The sequence below is a fragment of the Lagopus leucura genome, unplaced genomic scaffold (assembly GCF_019238085.1).
Source record: "Lagopus leucura isolate 7727_CA_CO unplaced genomic scaffold, USGS_WTPT01 Super-Scaffold_100001, whole genome shotgun sequence".
NCBI classification, from domain to species: Eukaryota; Metazoa; Chordata; class Aves; order Galliformes; family Phasianidae; genus Lagopus; species Lagopus leucura.
Window position 1 is genome coordinate 87,521,392 of NW_024962262.1, and position 14,289 is coordinate 87,535,680.

General features: G+C 46.7%; 2 protein-coding genes and 2 non-coding genes across 4 annotated transcripts in view; 3 read left to right on the top strand and 1 right to left on the bottom strand.

Moving 5' to 3' along the window:
* RCSD1 (RCSD domain containing 1) overlaps positions 1-2,117 on the top strand; it is a 34,645-nt gene extending 32,528 nt beyond the window's left edge. The window contains exon 7 of the mRNA XM_042866995.1: positions 677-2,117. The gene's annotated coding sequence lies outside the window, so the exon portion shown is untranslated. The remainder of the gene's footprint in view (positions 1-676) is intronic.
* A 774-nt stretch (positions 2,118-2,891) lies between these two features.
* TRNAP-CGG lies at positions 2,892-2,963 on the top strand. The gene has a single exon. It is a non-coding gene; the product is annotated as a tRNA-Pro (tRNA).
* Positions 2,964-3,387: 424 nt separating this feature from the next.
* Positions 3,388-3,459, bottom strand: TRNAP-AGG. Its single transcript has one exon. It is a non-coding gene; the product is annotated as a tRNA-Pro (tRNA).
* Positions 3,460-5,376: 1,917 nt separating this feature from the next.
* The window catches only part of MPZL1 (myelin protein zero like 1), a 33,177-nt gene continuing 24,264 nt past the window's right edge, over positions 5,377-14,289 (top strand). The window contains exons 1-2 of the mRNA XM_042867340.1: positions 5,377-5,487; positions 13,428-13,643. Of these exons, the coding sequence (XP_042723274.1) occupies positions 13,504-13,643 (140 nt within the window). The 5' untranslated portion in view covers positions 5,377-5,487; positions 13,428-13,503. The remainder of the gene's footprint in view (positions 5,488-13,427; positions 13,644-14,289) is intronic.

Here is a 14,289-nt window from a genome sequence, read left to right on the forward strand (position 1 = left end):
AGTCTTCAAGGCAGTACACTTAAACAACCAGTCCTCCTGGCTGGTGCTACAGAAAGAAGGGATAAAGAGGCAGAGAAGGAACAAACAATTCTGGCTGCAGTACAATGGAAGAGGCTCTCTGATGCTAGGCACCCTACCCAACTGCTGTTTTGAAAGCAGTTTGAAAGTAGAAACCATGCATATACTAACTCTACCTTGTATGTACAATTTCTGTATGTTTCCCTACATGTATGTATTTTTATTGTTGTGTGCACACATTGTATAGATACATGCATACATATACATACACCATATTTATAGATATGTATCTTGTTATCCTGTTAGCTGTGCCAACAAAAATACACTCATACCAGTTTCATAATCAGCCCTGCAAGCAGCCTCTGTGAGCCTCCACTGCTTGAAATAGAAGAATATTTCCACCGACTTACTCCATATAGCTTTTTCCTTGTTCTCCAGCCACTGACTACATAGCCACAGGGATCTGAGGAAATATCTTTCACCTCAGCCAGTCCCCTTTTCAAAAGTATCCTTGGTTTGGGCAAGGATTGACTGAAAGAGGCAGTCTAGCATGGAAGCCACCAAAGTACCCCAAGTCACAGATTCCCCACTCATGTGTTTACTTAGACTTGCTCATATTTTTCATCATTTTTTTTTTTTGCTTTTCCTTCTCCAAAAGACGTACCCATCCAGGACACAGGAGATGATGTGTGAATAGGAACCATCTAACTTAATCAAGGTGGAAGCTACTGGAAAACCTTCAGTGGCAGGAGAGGAGCAGAGTACAGATATCCCCCGAGGTCCAGACTGATCCCAGAGCTGAGTGGCTGCTCACCAGCTCTCTGCTTTGCACCATCATATGTTGTGACAGTCAGAACAAGAGACTGCCTTACAATCACTTGGGAGTACAAAACTGAGGTGCTGGCTGACATCCCAAGGTGGTAACTGGAGACTGAGAGACCTGCTTGCTATGTGCTGTCCTGGACCTGGCAGCCACCGCCACTCCTGGGCCCTCTGTTCCTTATTCCTGCTGAGCTCCAGAATGTCATTTTATTCTCCTCTGCATTGGTCTTAGGTGAAGTTCATCACTTACATGCGTATGTCTATGGTGCCTTTTCAATAGCTTTTTTTTTTTTTTTTGAAATATCTTGGGTTTTCAAATGTCAGTAAATAATGTTTTAATAGTGGGGAAAAAAGTGTGTATTTTCTCCATATATGTTAATACAGACAATGTGAATCCTGAATATCGGAAAATCTCCTAGGAAATTGTTCATAAAGCATAAAATGCCTTTGAAGTGGGGGCTGAGCTGGCTGATCTGTGAAACATCCAGTCATTGTTGGTGGGCAGTTTTTGTGTACTTCAACTTTGGAGTGATTTTAGTGCTGGTGGAAAGTAACAGTGAACAGATACGATGCACAGAAAAGATGTGGTGTGTAGGTCAGCAGGGCAAGTTCTCTTACCCAATGCTGTAGTCCAGTTCTGATTTAGAAGGGCCACCTGTCCCTCAGTCCTTTTAACTTCCAGATACTTTCCTCCTGGTAAATATTAAGCTGAGCAGAGTCGGAGGTTCATGCTGTCCCTCTTCTATGGGCAGGCACAAGGATTTAACACAACACAGCCCACATCCTTCCTGCACTGGGCTCTGAAGTATAGCACTGTTACAAAACCCAGGGTTTGGAGGGATGTCCCCTTTCTGTTCACCAACACTAAAATCACAAAGGAAGAAATGCTTCTATGCCTTCCTTTCTTTTCCTCAAATGAGAGCACTGAGGGGTTATCTGTCAAGAGCCAACCGTGTTGGCCCTGGTACACAGAATGGGCTTGTTGGCAAACATGACCCCTGTGCGTCCTTTTGAGCCATGTTGCAGAGTATTGTGGCCTTTGGACCTTTTATAACGTGTTTGTTAAAGCTTGTATTCCAGGGCAGGCTGCAATCATTTGCTGTATCCTGTTTCCTCTCTCAGCAGCGTCCTACCTGTGAGTGACTGTGCCTGACTGTATATATCAATTCATGTGTGCCTGTTTAGAGAATGAGCATGTGTGTCCCAAGCAAGGGAGTGGAAATCTGAGGGAGAAACAGAAGAAATAAACGGTGGAATAAAAACAAAACAGAACAAAATATGTGTCTTTTCTCACGGGTCAATGTAGGAGCCTGAAGCAGCAGGCAATGTTAGCACAGGCTGCATGCAAACCTCACACTCAGCCCTTCTACAGGCTGAGTGAGAGCAATTCTGGAAAAAACTCTGGCCAGTACCACGACACTGCAAAAGACTGTGGGTGGGTACATGTCCCTGCCGTGTCCATGCTGCCAGAACACACCAGCTTCGGCCCACAAATGGTGGTGTTGTCTTCCATCCTTCAGTTGTGTAGGCTCTGAGCGTTTTGATGAAGTGTAGGCTTGGGGTTGTGAGCTGACTGGAGCCCCTCACACCCAGAGATCCGGCAGATTACCGAGGCAGGCGTGTACAGAAGCAAAGGTAAGGACGAGCATAGGCAAATAGCAGTAAGTGGCGACAGCGGAAGGAAATCCCTGACGATCTTTCAGACCGTTGTTTTGCCCGCCCGGGGAGGAGATATCAACACCCTGGCAGCTGCCGGCAGGGTTAAACCACGGCTACAGGGGGGTAGAAGCTCCCTCCCTTCGCTGAGAATGAGCTCGCCGGGCTTCAAGCCCCCCCAGCTCGGCCAAATTCGGAGCGAGGGGGGGTAAGCAGCACCAGGTGCCGCAGCTCGGCGGAGAAGCGGCGTGGGCGAAGGGCGAACGGAATCAGAGGCAGTCAGAAGGGAGGGCAAGGCACAGCGCAGTACGAGAACAGCCGTAGGGGGAATGGCCACGGGCGAGAGGCGGAGGAGATGAGTCAAGTGTTCAGCTGGGGAAAACTCAACAGAGAGCGGCTCGTTGGTCTAGGGGTATGATTCTCGCTTCGGGTGCGAGAGGTCCCGGGTTCAAATCCCGGACGAGCCCTCTAGCAAGGGAGGGATTATTTCCTCCTATTTTTGTCGCCGCAGCGCTCCGCAGTGTTTTTGTTGTCTTGGCCGTCCCGCGACGGATAAGCAGAGCGGAGCGAGGTTGCGGGGCGCATAGGGCTGCGGACGGGGCAGTGCCAGCGGTGAAGGGAGGCACTGGGGAATGAAGGGGCGAATGCGGGGGAGCCAGGCTCACAGTGGTGGAGGGAGGGAGGGCAAGATCGCTTTCCTCGTTAGTTGCTCACGCTAATTCTGTTCTTGGAATGCAACACTGCGTCGGTCCTCCTGCTGCTCTGCGCGGCGGCAGCCGCTGTGCGCGCAATGCACGCGGGGCTCAGCCTGTGCAGCAGCCGTCAAGTGGGTGGGTGCGGAACGGCAAGGAGGCGTGGATTAAAAAATAAAGAAAAAGAAAAAAAAAAAGCGGGCTCGTCCGGGATTTGAACCCGGGACCTCTCGCACCCTAAGCGAGAATCATACCCCTAGACCAACGAGCCACCGCGGAAGAAGTTTTCCTACCATCACACAAGAATGACTGACCGAAGGCGCCCTGCCTGGGTGACTTGTTGCAGTGGCCGTTCGTTGGTGGCTGTTGGAGGTGCTGCCAAGACTGAAGGCCGCAGAAGACTCTAATTCAGTCATCGTGATCTGAAAAAGCAGACCCGGTGCTCTCCCACGTGCTCTCTGTTCTGACCAGCAGTGCTGCTGCTTGGTGAGCTGGGTCATCGCACAGCTTCATCTGGCCAAGCCATGCTATGTTGGTCGCTCTGGAAGTAATGGCTCCTATTTATTTCCATGGAAACTACGACAAATATAAAGGACACACAATAACACTAATTGATAGAGCAAATTCTCAGCTACAAAAGCTGTTTTTCAACATAGTCACTGCCATTAGCTATGCATATTTGCCAGCAATGAACAAGAGCCTGCATGTCGTGCTTGTAAAAATCTGCTCCAGCAAAAGTGACCCACTGTTTCACAGCTGCTATGCTGGCATCGTTGCTAGGAAAACGTTGCCTACGCAGTCCATCTTTCATTGTACTCACATCCACTGTTTGGTCTCCAGAAACATCCAGCAAGCATCATTGAATGTCAGTGGGTGTCATTTTTTCCTCATGGAGAAATTCAGTGCTTTGCTCCACGTGCATTTTCATGTCAGATGCCATTGTGTCAGTCTGCCCCTCTGCTGCCATCGCATGGCAACAACATGTATTGGAATATCGGTGGGCAGATTCTACCTCTACTGCTAAACCTCCAACATATGCCTCTGACGTGGGACAACATACTAAAGTAGGAGCTGTTGCTCTTGACACAGTCCTCATATACAGAGAACTCATGAACTCCGTGGAGGAGAGTAAATTAGAAAGGAACAGGGTCTGATTTTTAAACACTTCGGGTTATCTACCTTGGAAAAATGCCTGGAAAGAGAAAGTTTGGGCCATTCAGGGGTCTGAATGTAAAGCAGTGGGTATTAATGTCATATCTTCTGTGGCAACGAGTACCTTCAGCCACCGAGCAGAGCTATAACCCATCCTGACTTTCTAGGAAACTTCCCCAACGGTTAGCTGAGGAACACACTCCAGAGCTTTCCTCAGGGCACGGATTATGAAGGCACAAGCTAATGACGTTTGCAATCCCAGGAGAGCCGTGGGCCTCCTCCCCGAGCGGCTGTAGGAAGGTGCACACGGGCACAGTGCAGATCAGGAGCCCTGCGTCTATATTTTAGGCCTGGGAAGTCTCACGTGTGTGGTGAGCAATAGTCTTGTGATCCGGCTTGGAGCGTGTGCAACTTCATTAAAATACAACTGGCATTTTCAGGTTAAATGCAAACGCGATTATCCTGCTGGCAGCCAGAAGGGCCGCGGAAGCAGCCCGCGCTGCAGGCAAGGCGTGCCGGAGCCGGCTCTCCCAGCCGGCAGGGTCTCACCCCGACCACCCTCCTCCGGCGGACCGGGAAGCAGCGGCCAGACGTCGCCGCGCTGCCTATCGAAGAGAGTGCTGCTGGGTGCCCGCCCGGCTCCTTTCACGGGTTTTGGCCACTGGGCGCTCAGCTTCCCGGCACGCACCCCGGCGCTCCTGGCAGACCCGTCCCCGCCCTACCCGGGTGCGGCCGCACCCGCACCGCGCCGGGATCGGCGCCCTGGCGGCACCGCCCGGCAGGGCGGGGAGAGCAGGTCACGTGCCCGGCTCGGGAGGCGGGACGGCGCGCTTCCATTCTGGATTGGGAACTGACATTTGACGGATCGGCATTTTGACCAATCATTGACAAGAAGCGGGGCGGGGACGAGCTGGCCGCGGGAGGTGTGTGCGAGTGACAGCGTCGAGGCCCTATCCCAGCCAGGGAAGAGGGCCGCGAGGCGCGAGGGGGAGGGCCGGCGGCCGGGGGCGGACAATGGGGGCGCGGGGAGGTGGTGGCAGGAAAATGGCAGCGGCCGGAGGCACCATGGGACGTTCGGCGGCTGTAGTTGCCGCGCGGCTGCCGCTCTCGGCCTGCCTGCTGGCCGCCGCCGCCTTGTTGGCTGCCGGTGAGTGAGGGACGGGTATCGTTTGTCCCTCTGGGGCTGCGCCCGCGGCTCGAGCTGATCTGGGGGACGGTGGGAGAGCTGTTCTCGCGGACGAGGCGAGGCGAGGGAGCCGGCGGCGGCTGCGGGCGCCGACCGCCCTCCTTCGCGCTGGGAAGCGGGGCGGCTCGGCCCTGTGGCACGGCCGATTCCCCGTGGGCAGGGAGCGGAGGGTGCCGGGGCGAAGGGCCGGCCGCGCCCGCCGGGAAGGCCCCGGAGCGGGGAAAGCTCTGGCCGGGGTACCGCGCTGCCCTGCGGCTAGGTAGAGGCGCTCCCGCTCTTTAAACGCCTTCCCTGCTTGTCGCTGGTGGGCTGATAGCGCGGAGGGCCGTCCTGAGAGCTGCCCCAAACGGCCGAGGAAGACGCTCGGTTTAAAATCCACCTCCTCTGGCTTAGCTGCCAGAGGTTTTTGAGGTGGAGGTTTCTCCAACCTTGTGTGTTTTCTGCACGAATTTGCCACTTCTTCTCCCAGATGAAAAGCGAAATGTCCAGTGTGGATGGGACCGTGTGGCATTCAGGCATGTCGTTTCCTTGCAAAAGGCGAAGAGTCAGTCATCGCTCTGCAGATGTAGCCGGAGCATCTCAGAGCAGCGCTGTGCTGCTCACATAGATGCCAGGTCTGCCAGGGTCCAGCGACGTGGCGTGTGGCGACCATGATGCACGTCAGCCTCTCTGGTTCGTGTTTTTGGTTGCACAGTCATGGGACACCTGTCCTCTTTGTTGAGGGAGGACACAGTGGAATGGGAAGGTGAGCAGCATCTGGGAAGCCAGAGTTGTAGGAAACAACTTAGAAAGCACCTTTTGTGTTTGGTCAACGGTGAAATATTTGGGTGGAGCAGTAATGACATAAGCCAAAATCAAGTGTTTGTGAATGGGGAGTAAGTACACAGCTAATATTGGAGTGCTAGTAATGGCAAGGATAAAGCATAGCTTTGCTGCGGCATACATACTGATGGGGTAAATTGTTCTGTGTTTGCCATTTAATTTTGAAATAAAAACAAGCAACTTTCCCAAAGCAGCTGTGTGCGTGCACAGAAGGGATGCACCAGTGTTTGTGTGCCACCTGAAAGTGGCTTTGCTTGGTAATACTTAGTGGTTGAAACTGTGCAAAGGAAGTTAGTAGCAATCTCTAAAGAAGGCTGTTGTCTATTCGTATCTGGAAACTTCTGGGAAAAAAAAAAAAACAAACCTGCAAGTCTGAGGATCTGTGCCCAGTGGTGAGGAACTTCCTTCCAAATGGCACTGCACTTTGGCTGTTGTTTACCTAAACTTCTGCATTTTGCAGTAAGTGTAAGTAGAGATTGCTAAGGCTTGCTGTATGCATTCAGAGGCAGCGTAATACTTGGAATGAAGCTGAATATATAGCTTAGAGTAAAACTTAGTTCTTTGAAAACAAATATGGAGACAAAAGAAAAAAGGGCACATACTTCCCCTGACCACAACAAAAGGTAGAACTGCAGTAATGCTCTGGGAAGCTCAGAGAAAGAGATCGCTGCAGTGCATGAAGTATGTAACCAAATGCAGTATCTTAGAGGCAAGCAAAGGTGCAAGATATTCTTTTGAAGGAGATCTTCCCTAGGGTGGGTGGGTAATGCAAGATAACAATTTAAAGGATTAAATGGATGCTAAAACAGCTATTTTATCTGTGTTGGACAGTGATTCTGTGCCTATTATATATATATATTCAATATAAGTATTTCAAATCAGAAATTACTCTCATGTTGGCTTCTCCTCATGCTTATACCACACACAGTTAATCCTCTGTTTTCTTTGAAAATACTTTCTTTATTTTTTTCTTTTTTCTTCTTCTTAAGTGTGGAGTTGATACAAGGTTTGTATCCTTGCAGGGGGGTAAGAGCTATGTTGCAAGCTGTTCTGTCCACTTGGATATCCAAGGTAATTAGCTGATTGGTACTGAGAAGATGACCTTCTCCAGGGTTTAAGGGTGTAAGCAGTCATGTGTAGCAGTCTGCCTTTCTGCTCCCATGTGTTGCTTCACTTCCTGCAGTTTAGCAAGAATTTTTTTTCCTTCCTTTTTCCTTGAGCTGAATTTTCATTTTATGGGAAACTGAGAAGTGAGACTCCACCAAGCAAGTGGAAGGGCAGAAGTAACTTTCTGTTCCGTGTTGTTGCCACTTGGTTACCCAGACGTGCTATGTGGCTGGGGAGTGTGCTGCACAGTTAGCTGCTGTGGTTTGTGGCTCTTCTCCCTCTTGATATGCTTGGTGGCCAATAACCTGCAGTGAGGCAGAAATGTTACTAAGTGGGATGTGTTGTACAGGCTGAGTTTAACATCATGGTCTGTTTTGTGAGGCCAAGCATGTAATTGTTGCTTCATGGCCAAATCCAGACAACAAGTGTTAGGCTTATTTTCTTGTGTGCAGCTGCAGGTGTGCATTGGAGTTTGTCCCATTTGTTTATGCTTAGTCATATGAAGACTCGGTTGCTTCCTTGTAAAAATGAAGGATTGTTCCCAAATGTTTTGTGATTCTGTGGACATTTGTGGCATGAGTAGTGAATCTAGGTATTATATCTTGTATGGTGGGTGAGCCTAGAGCAGCTAGCCGGAGCATCAGGGAAACAGATTATCTTGGAATCCTCAATTGGTAAGCCATGTAAGTAATCACTTAAAGTGAGATCTGTCTTGAACACAAGGGCAGTCAGTGCCTGATTACTTCTGAAAGTCTTGAAGAATGTCTAGATGCTACTGGAAAGAGTGTTAGTTTTCCTAGCATTCTTTCTCATGCTGACAAAGTCTGATTTTTTCGCTCCTTGTCTCTTACTGCTCCTTGTACCCACTCACACGTGTGCACACATGCACATACACACAGGTCAGTATAACAAGCAGAGGAGTACTGGGATGTTAAATACCTCTGGCATCTATCATTGCTTTGAGCTTACCTGCATATTTCAGTTGCTTCTTGAAATGTTTTACGAAAATAACAGTGCAAATCAGGGTTGCAGTGCTATCTTCATGCTTGTGCCAGGTTTAGTCAGGATTGTTGTGTTCAACCAGTCAGAAGCAGTTAGTTCTTTCAAACAGAGCCCACTGATGCTGTAGGTAGGAAGGCTTCCTTGCTTGCAGCACTTACTTGGTTTCTGCAAAGGGAAGAAGTGCTAAGGTGGGAAAACTCTTTGCTAGCTAGGTTGAAGGTGAGACTACTCCTCAGATTACCTTGCTTGTAGCAGCAATAAGTTTTTGAAGAAGTTGAAAATATAGGTTAATGTTTTAGTAATAGAATGTGGCTTGTAAGATGTCCAGGTTTCCCTTGACCCCAGCCTCCCAGTCCTCTACCTCTTTGTAATGATGCATACAACCTTTTCACTTGCTGTCTAACTTGAAGTAGATTAGGGAATGTGTTATTCATCTATTGCACTGTGTGTCAGGGGCCTTGTCTTATCCTGACTGGGAACAGTAGCTGTGAGCGCCTGTGTACTGTACAGGGTACCATCTGGTTTTACAAGGCAAACATGCTGACAGGTTTAAACTGAAAGACTATTGAATCAAGATATCCCAGTAGTAAATCAAAAAGTGTGGAAACTTTTTACATTCTTACAGTGTTGGCTATTGTCTTTTTTTTCTTTTTTGAGCTTTGCTTATCTTCTTAGTGGGCTGGTCTAGATTAGAATTACACTGTGCATAGTGACTAGTGCAATAGAAAGGATACTGAATTCTTGTGTAAGCGGAAGCTGTGACAGGAGAGGATAAGAAGGTCTGAACTGATAGGGAATTCAAATTGCAGTGATTTATGTTTATCTTAGAACAACAGCCATTTAGCAGAGCAAGTATTTACTTGGTATGGCGTTTCACAGTATGCTGTACCCGTACCCATACTTCAGTCGGGCAGTCTCTCCAGTGATTCCTTTCCACCTTCATCACTTTAAAGTGATCAGATCAGTCTGCTAGCTGACCTAAAAAAGCCCGTTTTGTAGGTGATTACATCAAGTCACATGTATGTTGTTCCCTTCTACTGCTGCGTCTTTCAGCTTCTGCATTTTTGTCTTCACTGTTGGGTTAGCAGTTTCCAGTTTGTGCTGCTCTACCTTTTGCCTTGAAATGCATGAGGAGAACAAGAAAGCTGATTGTCATATGAATTTCTCCTTCCAATCTGGCAGAACATGCTTTGCAGTACATTTGCTGGCTCTTAATACACATAATGTTAAGTGGGGCTAAGGAAGCTTGATGGATATACTTGAGGTGGGTCAAATCAATAAATGTGAATTTAGGTGAAATAGCCAGTGTAGGAGATCATCCTCAATTGTCTGTTTCCCATCAGTTACAATTTTTGGTAACTTGTTTTTCTAACGTACTGAAGTGAAATATGGTGAACAGGGCTCTCTTGGTAATAAATTCTATAAAGCTGCATATGTAACAGAACTTCCAAGATCTAATTGGCTAATGCATCTTGGAATTTTCCATTTGTTTCGCTCTTCCAGTGTGGAAGGTGAAGAGCTGTTGGCTGTGTGGTGATGCTGCATACCCTAAAGCTTGACAAAGTCAGCACAGGCACGGGTGAAAGTGCTGCCTTACTTGGAAGGGTTGTCTCTAGAAGTGCTTTGGTGTAAACTGAGAAAGTGCTATAGAGAGAGGGAGCAGCAAAGCCATCAGCACTTCCAAAAGAGAAGTCTTCCTCAGGCAAGCTGTCTGAAGCAGCTGCTAGTCATTTCTTCCTAATCTTACACAGTCACTGTTGTGCAAACGTGGTGAATAGTGAACTGGGTTAGGGTGTTGGTCTGGTTTAAAGGAAAACAATAGAAGAAATGCTTTTTTGAACATGAGCTAGTTCCTGGTCAGATTCATCATGTTACATCACAAGCGGGCATGGGAGCTATTTAAATTGGCACCATCAGTGACAAATTCTTGTGAAGCAAGAATTACTTGAAAATATGTAGCACCAGTTTTTTTTCTTTTGGTTTTGTAGTCACGCTGACACAGGTTATAAGTAGTTATTAGCTTACCGAATTTGCCACCAAGTTTGGTTAGCAAGTAGTGAAAGATTAGGGTGAGCAAGCATCAGTGGAGGTGGTACAGGATAGAGTCTGCAGAGAGCTTTAAGTTTGCTCGAGCTATTGAAAGTAAGTCTCCCGTCATACCAGAACAGATTGGCCTTGTCCAATCCTGCTAGCTGCAGGTTGGTAATCAGTTGGATGACTTAGTTTCTGTGCTGCTAGTGCTAGATTTTCTCAGAGTATCAGCAGTTCACAACATGGTTGTGTTTTTATTTCTTAAAACCACCTGAATACCATTTCATTTCAACTGTACTAGTACCTAGTGCTGACCTAGAATGGAGGCAGTTGTTCCAGCCAGTGACAAATACCTTTGCTGTCTGTGCCTTGAATTCTCTTTATTTCCAACTTCTGATCCATAATATTGTATGTTAGTAGACATTGCGACAGTTTTAGTGGATTGCTGTAATAATTCTAAGAAATGTTTGTGATGATGGGATTCTTTCTTCAATATCTCTGTCACATGTTGAGCATATGTACTCAGTTTCTCTCAGTTCTGTAGTTAAACAAACTTAAAGTTCTTTTTTTGTGGGAGAAGACCACTGTGTTTCAAGGAGACTCTTTTAAGGTATATTGTTTATCTTGTTCTCTGTTGCTCTTCTTTAATCTTAGTTCCTATTTTCATGAGCCTTTTCTTGTGTGCAGGGATAATCTGCTGTGTTTGCTAGCAGCTGTGTTAGTATTGCATGATTAGAGGTAAAATAGTTGTTATCAGCTGTTCCAGATACCCTTTGCACATTAAGTAAGTTTACTCGTCTCTTTAGGTCTTTAATTGTTTCGGTTTGACTTGGTCAACAAAAACTGTTTACTTGAACTTGAACTCCTGTAAACTGAGTTGGTAACGGAAGGAAAACCACGTAAGGTTGGAAAGCGTCCCACTCTCTGGCATAGGCAGGGAAGTATATTGCCTTGTGATCCGTGGGGAAAAATTACTAGAGTGGGGCTAGATGTTATCGCCTTCTATGCTAAATACGGATCTGCCCAAACCTGACATATGACTGGTTGTGTAACTGTGGAACATGAAGCGGTTCAACAGCAATACTTGTTTGTGGAACTCTGGGCCTTCACAAGCATCTACATTCTTATACTTTCCAAGTTGAGGGAGTGGTACAGTAGAGAAAGAAATCTGTGGCCTATCTTGCAAGGGAGCTCAGGCACTCTGCTGTTTCTCATGTCCATAGTTGCTTGTTACAAGTGTGATCTGGAGATGTAAATCTGGCAGGAGTTCTTCTGCTGCCCCTTTGTGAAATAACGTACAGCTCTGCATAATATGAAAGAAACTACCCGAAAAACCGAGCTTGTAGAAGCTGGTACCAATGCGACTGTAAGACTTGTCTGTAAGTTCTGTCAAATAGGTACACAGAGATATGCAGGGCAAAGTGACACAGTTATTGACAGCTTTGACAGTGTTACTGCAGCCTGCCTAAGGCTTTCAGCAAAACCTTATTTCTTCCACTTGAGATAAAATGCAGTGATTTTTCGCTTTTTCTCTTATCTTTGAGTCAGGCAGAGCCCAACTCTCTGTGCAAAGAGGCCAACAGAAAGCGAATGTGTTAGTAGCTGTTCTTCTGGGCCCATATCTGCTTGGGGGATGATCATTCATTCCCAGCAGCAAGTCAGTGGTAGTAGGTGTTCATAGGCAAGGTGTCAGCAGCATTTCTGCTGCTCAGAGCTGTTAGGGTGCCACAGGACTGGCTGTGCTACCAAAGGCAGGAAACCCTCTTTAGTGCATTGAAGTACTTGCTGAGAAAGGAAACCTGAGAAACTGCTGCAGCACTGGTTTTCTGGTGGTTGATGATTCAGAGTAGAGCTAGATGGTTCTCCCCTCCTTTGGGGCAGCTGCACTTAGTCTTTGCTGCTTTGAAACTTAGGCATTAGGAGTGGTTGGTATGATTTTTGTCTGGTCATCCTTTCTGTAGCTGATTTTGCTCTGTGTTCTGTATGAATATATTGAGTATTCTGTCCAGATTTGGGCTAGAGGCTACCATGCTGCTGTGTGAGGTAAGGCCTGGCCCAGCAGCCAACAGGGCAATGCTTTGGGTGCAGCTTGGGGAAGAAAGGGCAGAACACCATCTGGCAGGCAGGGGACAGGGGCGCAGAGTGAAAAACTGCCCTGCAGGCACCTGAGGAAGAGAAGGCAGAGGAGGTGCCACAGGCATTGGAGCAGAGATGCCCCTGCAGCAAAAATTGTGGAAGAAAGTATGATGGAGCTGGTATTTCCCTACATCTTATGGAGGAGACCATGGAAGAGGAGATATCCACATTGTGGCCCACAAAGGAGTGCATGCAGAAGCAGCTTCTCCTGAAGAATCACAGCCCGTGGGAAGGACCTGTGCTTTTATTGGGGGAAAAAGTGTGAGGAGGAGGGAGTGGCAGAGAGAAGCCATTATGGGTTGATGGTAAACCTTCTATCTGCCACAGGCTGCATGGGGGGGGGGAGAATTGGAAATAAGTGAGTGAAAGTGAGCTTGATGTTTTTATTTTTTTTATTTTTTTATTTTTCTCCTACTCACAATCCATCTTTTAATACAATTTATTGCAAATTAAAATAACTTTCCCCAGGTCAAATGTGTTTTGCCTGTGATAGTAAATGGTAAGTGATCATCCTGTTTTTATCTCCACCCATGAGCTTTTTCATCTTATTTTCTCCCTCTGTCCTATTTGGTAAGCAGGAGTGAGAGATTGGGTGTCTGGGAGCCAGGTAGGTTCAACCCAACAAAGTGATGTGCAATAATATGTATATAGGATTATACATGCATATATGCATTTTTATATCTATACACTCAATGAGACTTCAGGTAACACCATGATGGATTTCTGGTGTGGAGGTGATTGGGCAGTCTGTTCTTTCTTATACCAAGGTATATGGCTTCTTAATATTTGTATGTTCTTCTTAGGAAATACAGCATGTTTTACTATTGGCTGGAATGGCCTACATGGATTTTTCTTCTGTGTTAAGACTAAACTGCATCAATGAATTCTTCATGTGGAAGTTTGATCCCACATCTGGTTACTTCAGCAGACCTCAGAGGAGTTATTTGGGCTTGTCTGCTCCTAGCTGTTGAGACCATCAAAGATAGGATTGCTCCAGCACATGTCTTATTGAAAAGGAGGTAATGATAGCCTATGGAGAAATAGGTGCCTATAATTGTAGCGGGGAAGTATAACTTTGAGCTGCCTTTCTCAAACATGTTGTAGGGAGCTGACTGCTGTTGTTTCTTGCTGGTTGTATGTGAAGACGTTTTAGTACGAGGAATAACTAAATGTCATGAAACTAGTTTGAGAGAGATGTCAACAGTGGACTATGTTTCACAATGGCGTTGTTTCTTAATGAAAACACTCTTTAGCAAGTGTGTATCGTTTTTTGTGACTTATGACCTCCTAATCACTAGAAAATCTCACATCCTCTTTTCCTCCTGGAAAATTACAGCTGCTAGTGAAGCAGTTATAAACATACAGATATGTTGACTTATTTTGGTTTTATCAAGACCTTTAAATGTGAGCTGTTGAGTCTGCTGTATTAATGCATCCATTCCTATCTTCTTGATTCATGGCTCTGTTGTCAACTTGTTACCTGTTGCAGCCTGCCTGAATTTTTAAAAATCCTTCTTTCATCAGACTTTTTGATTATTTCCTGATCTTTCATCCATAAGAGAAATTATTTATAATTGAAACTAGACATCTTTAAGATAAATGAAGCATTAATTTGTAAACTGATGACTAGTCATTTCAGGAGGAGGGCAACGTATTTCAGAAACT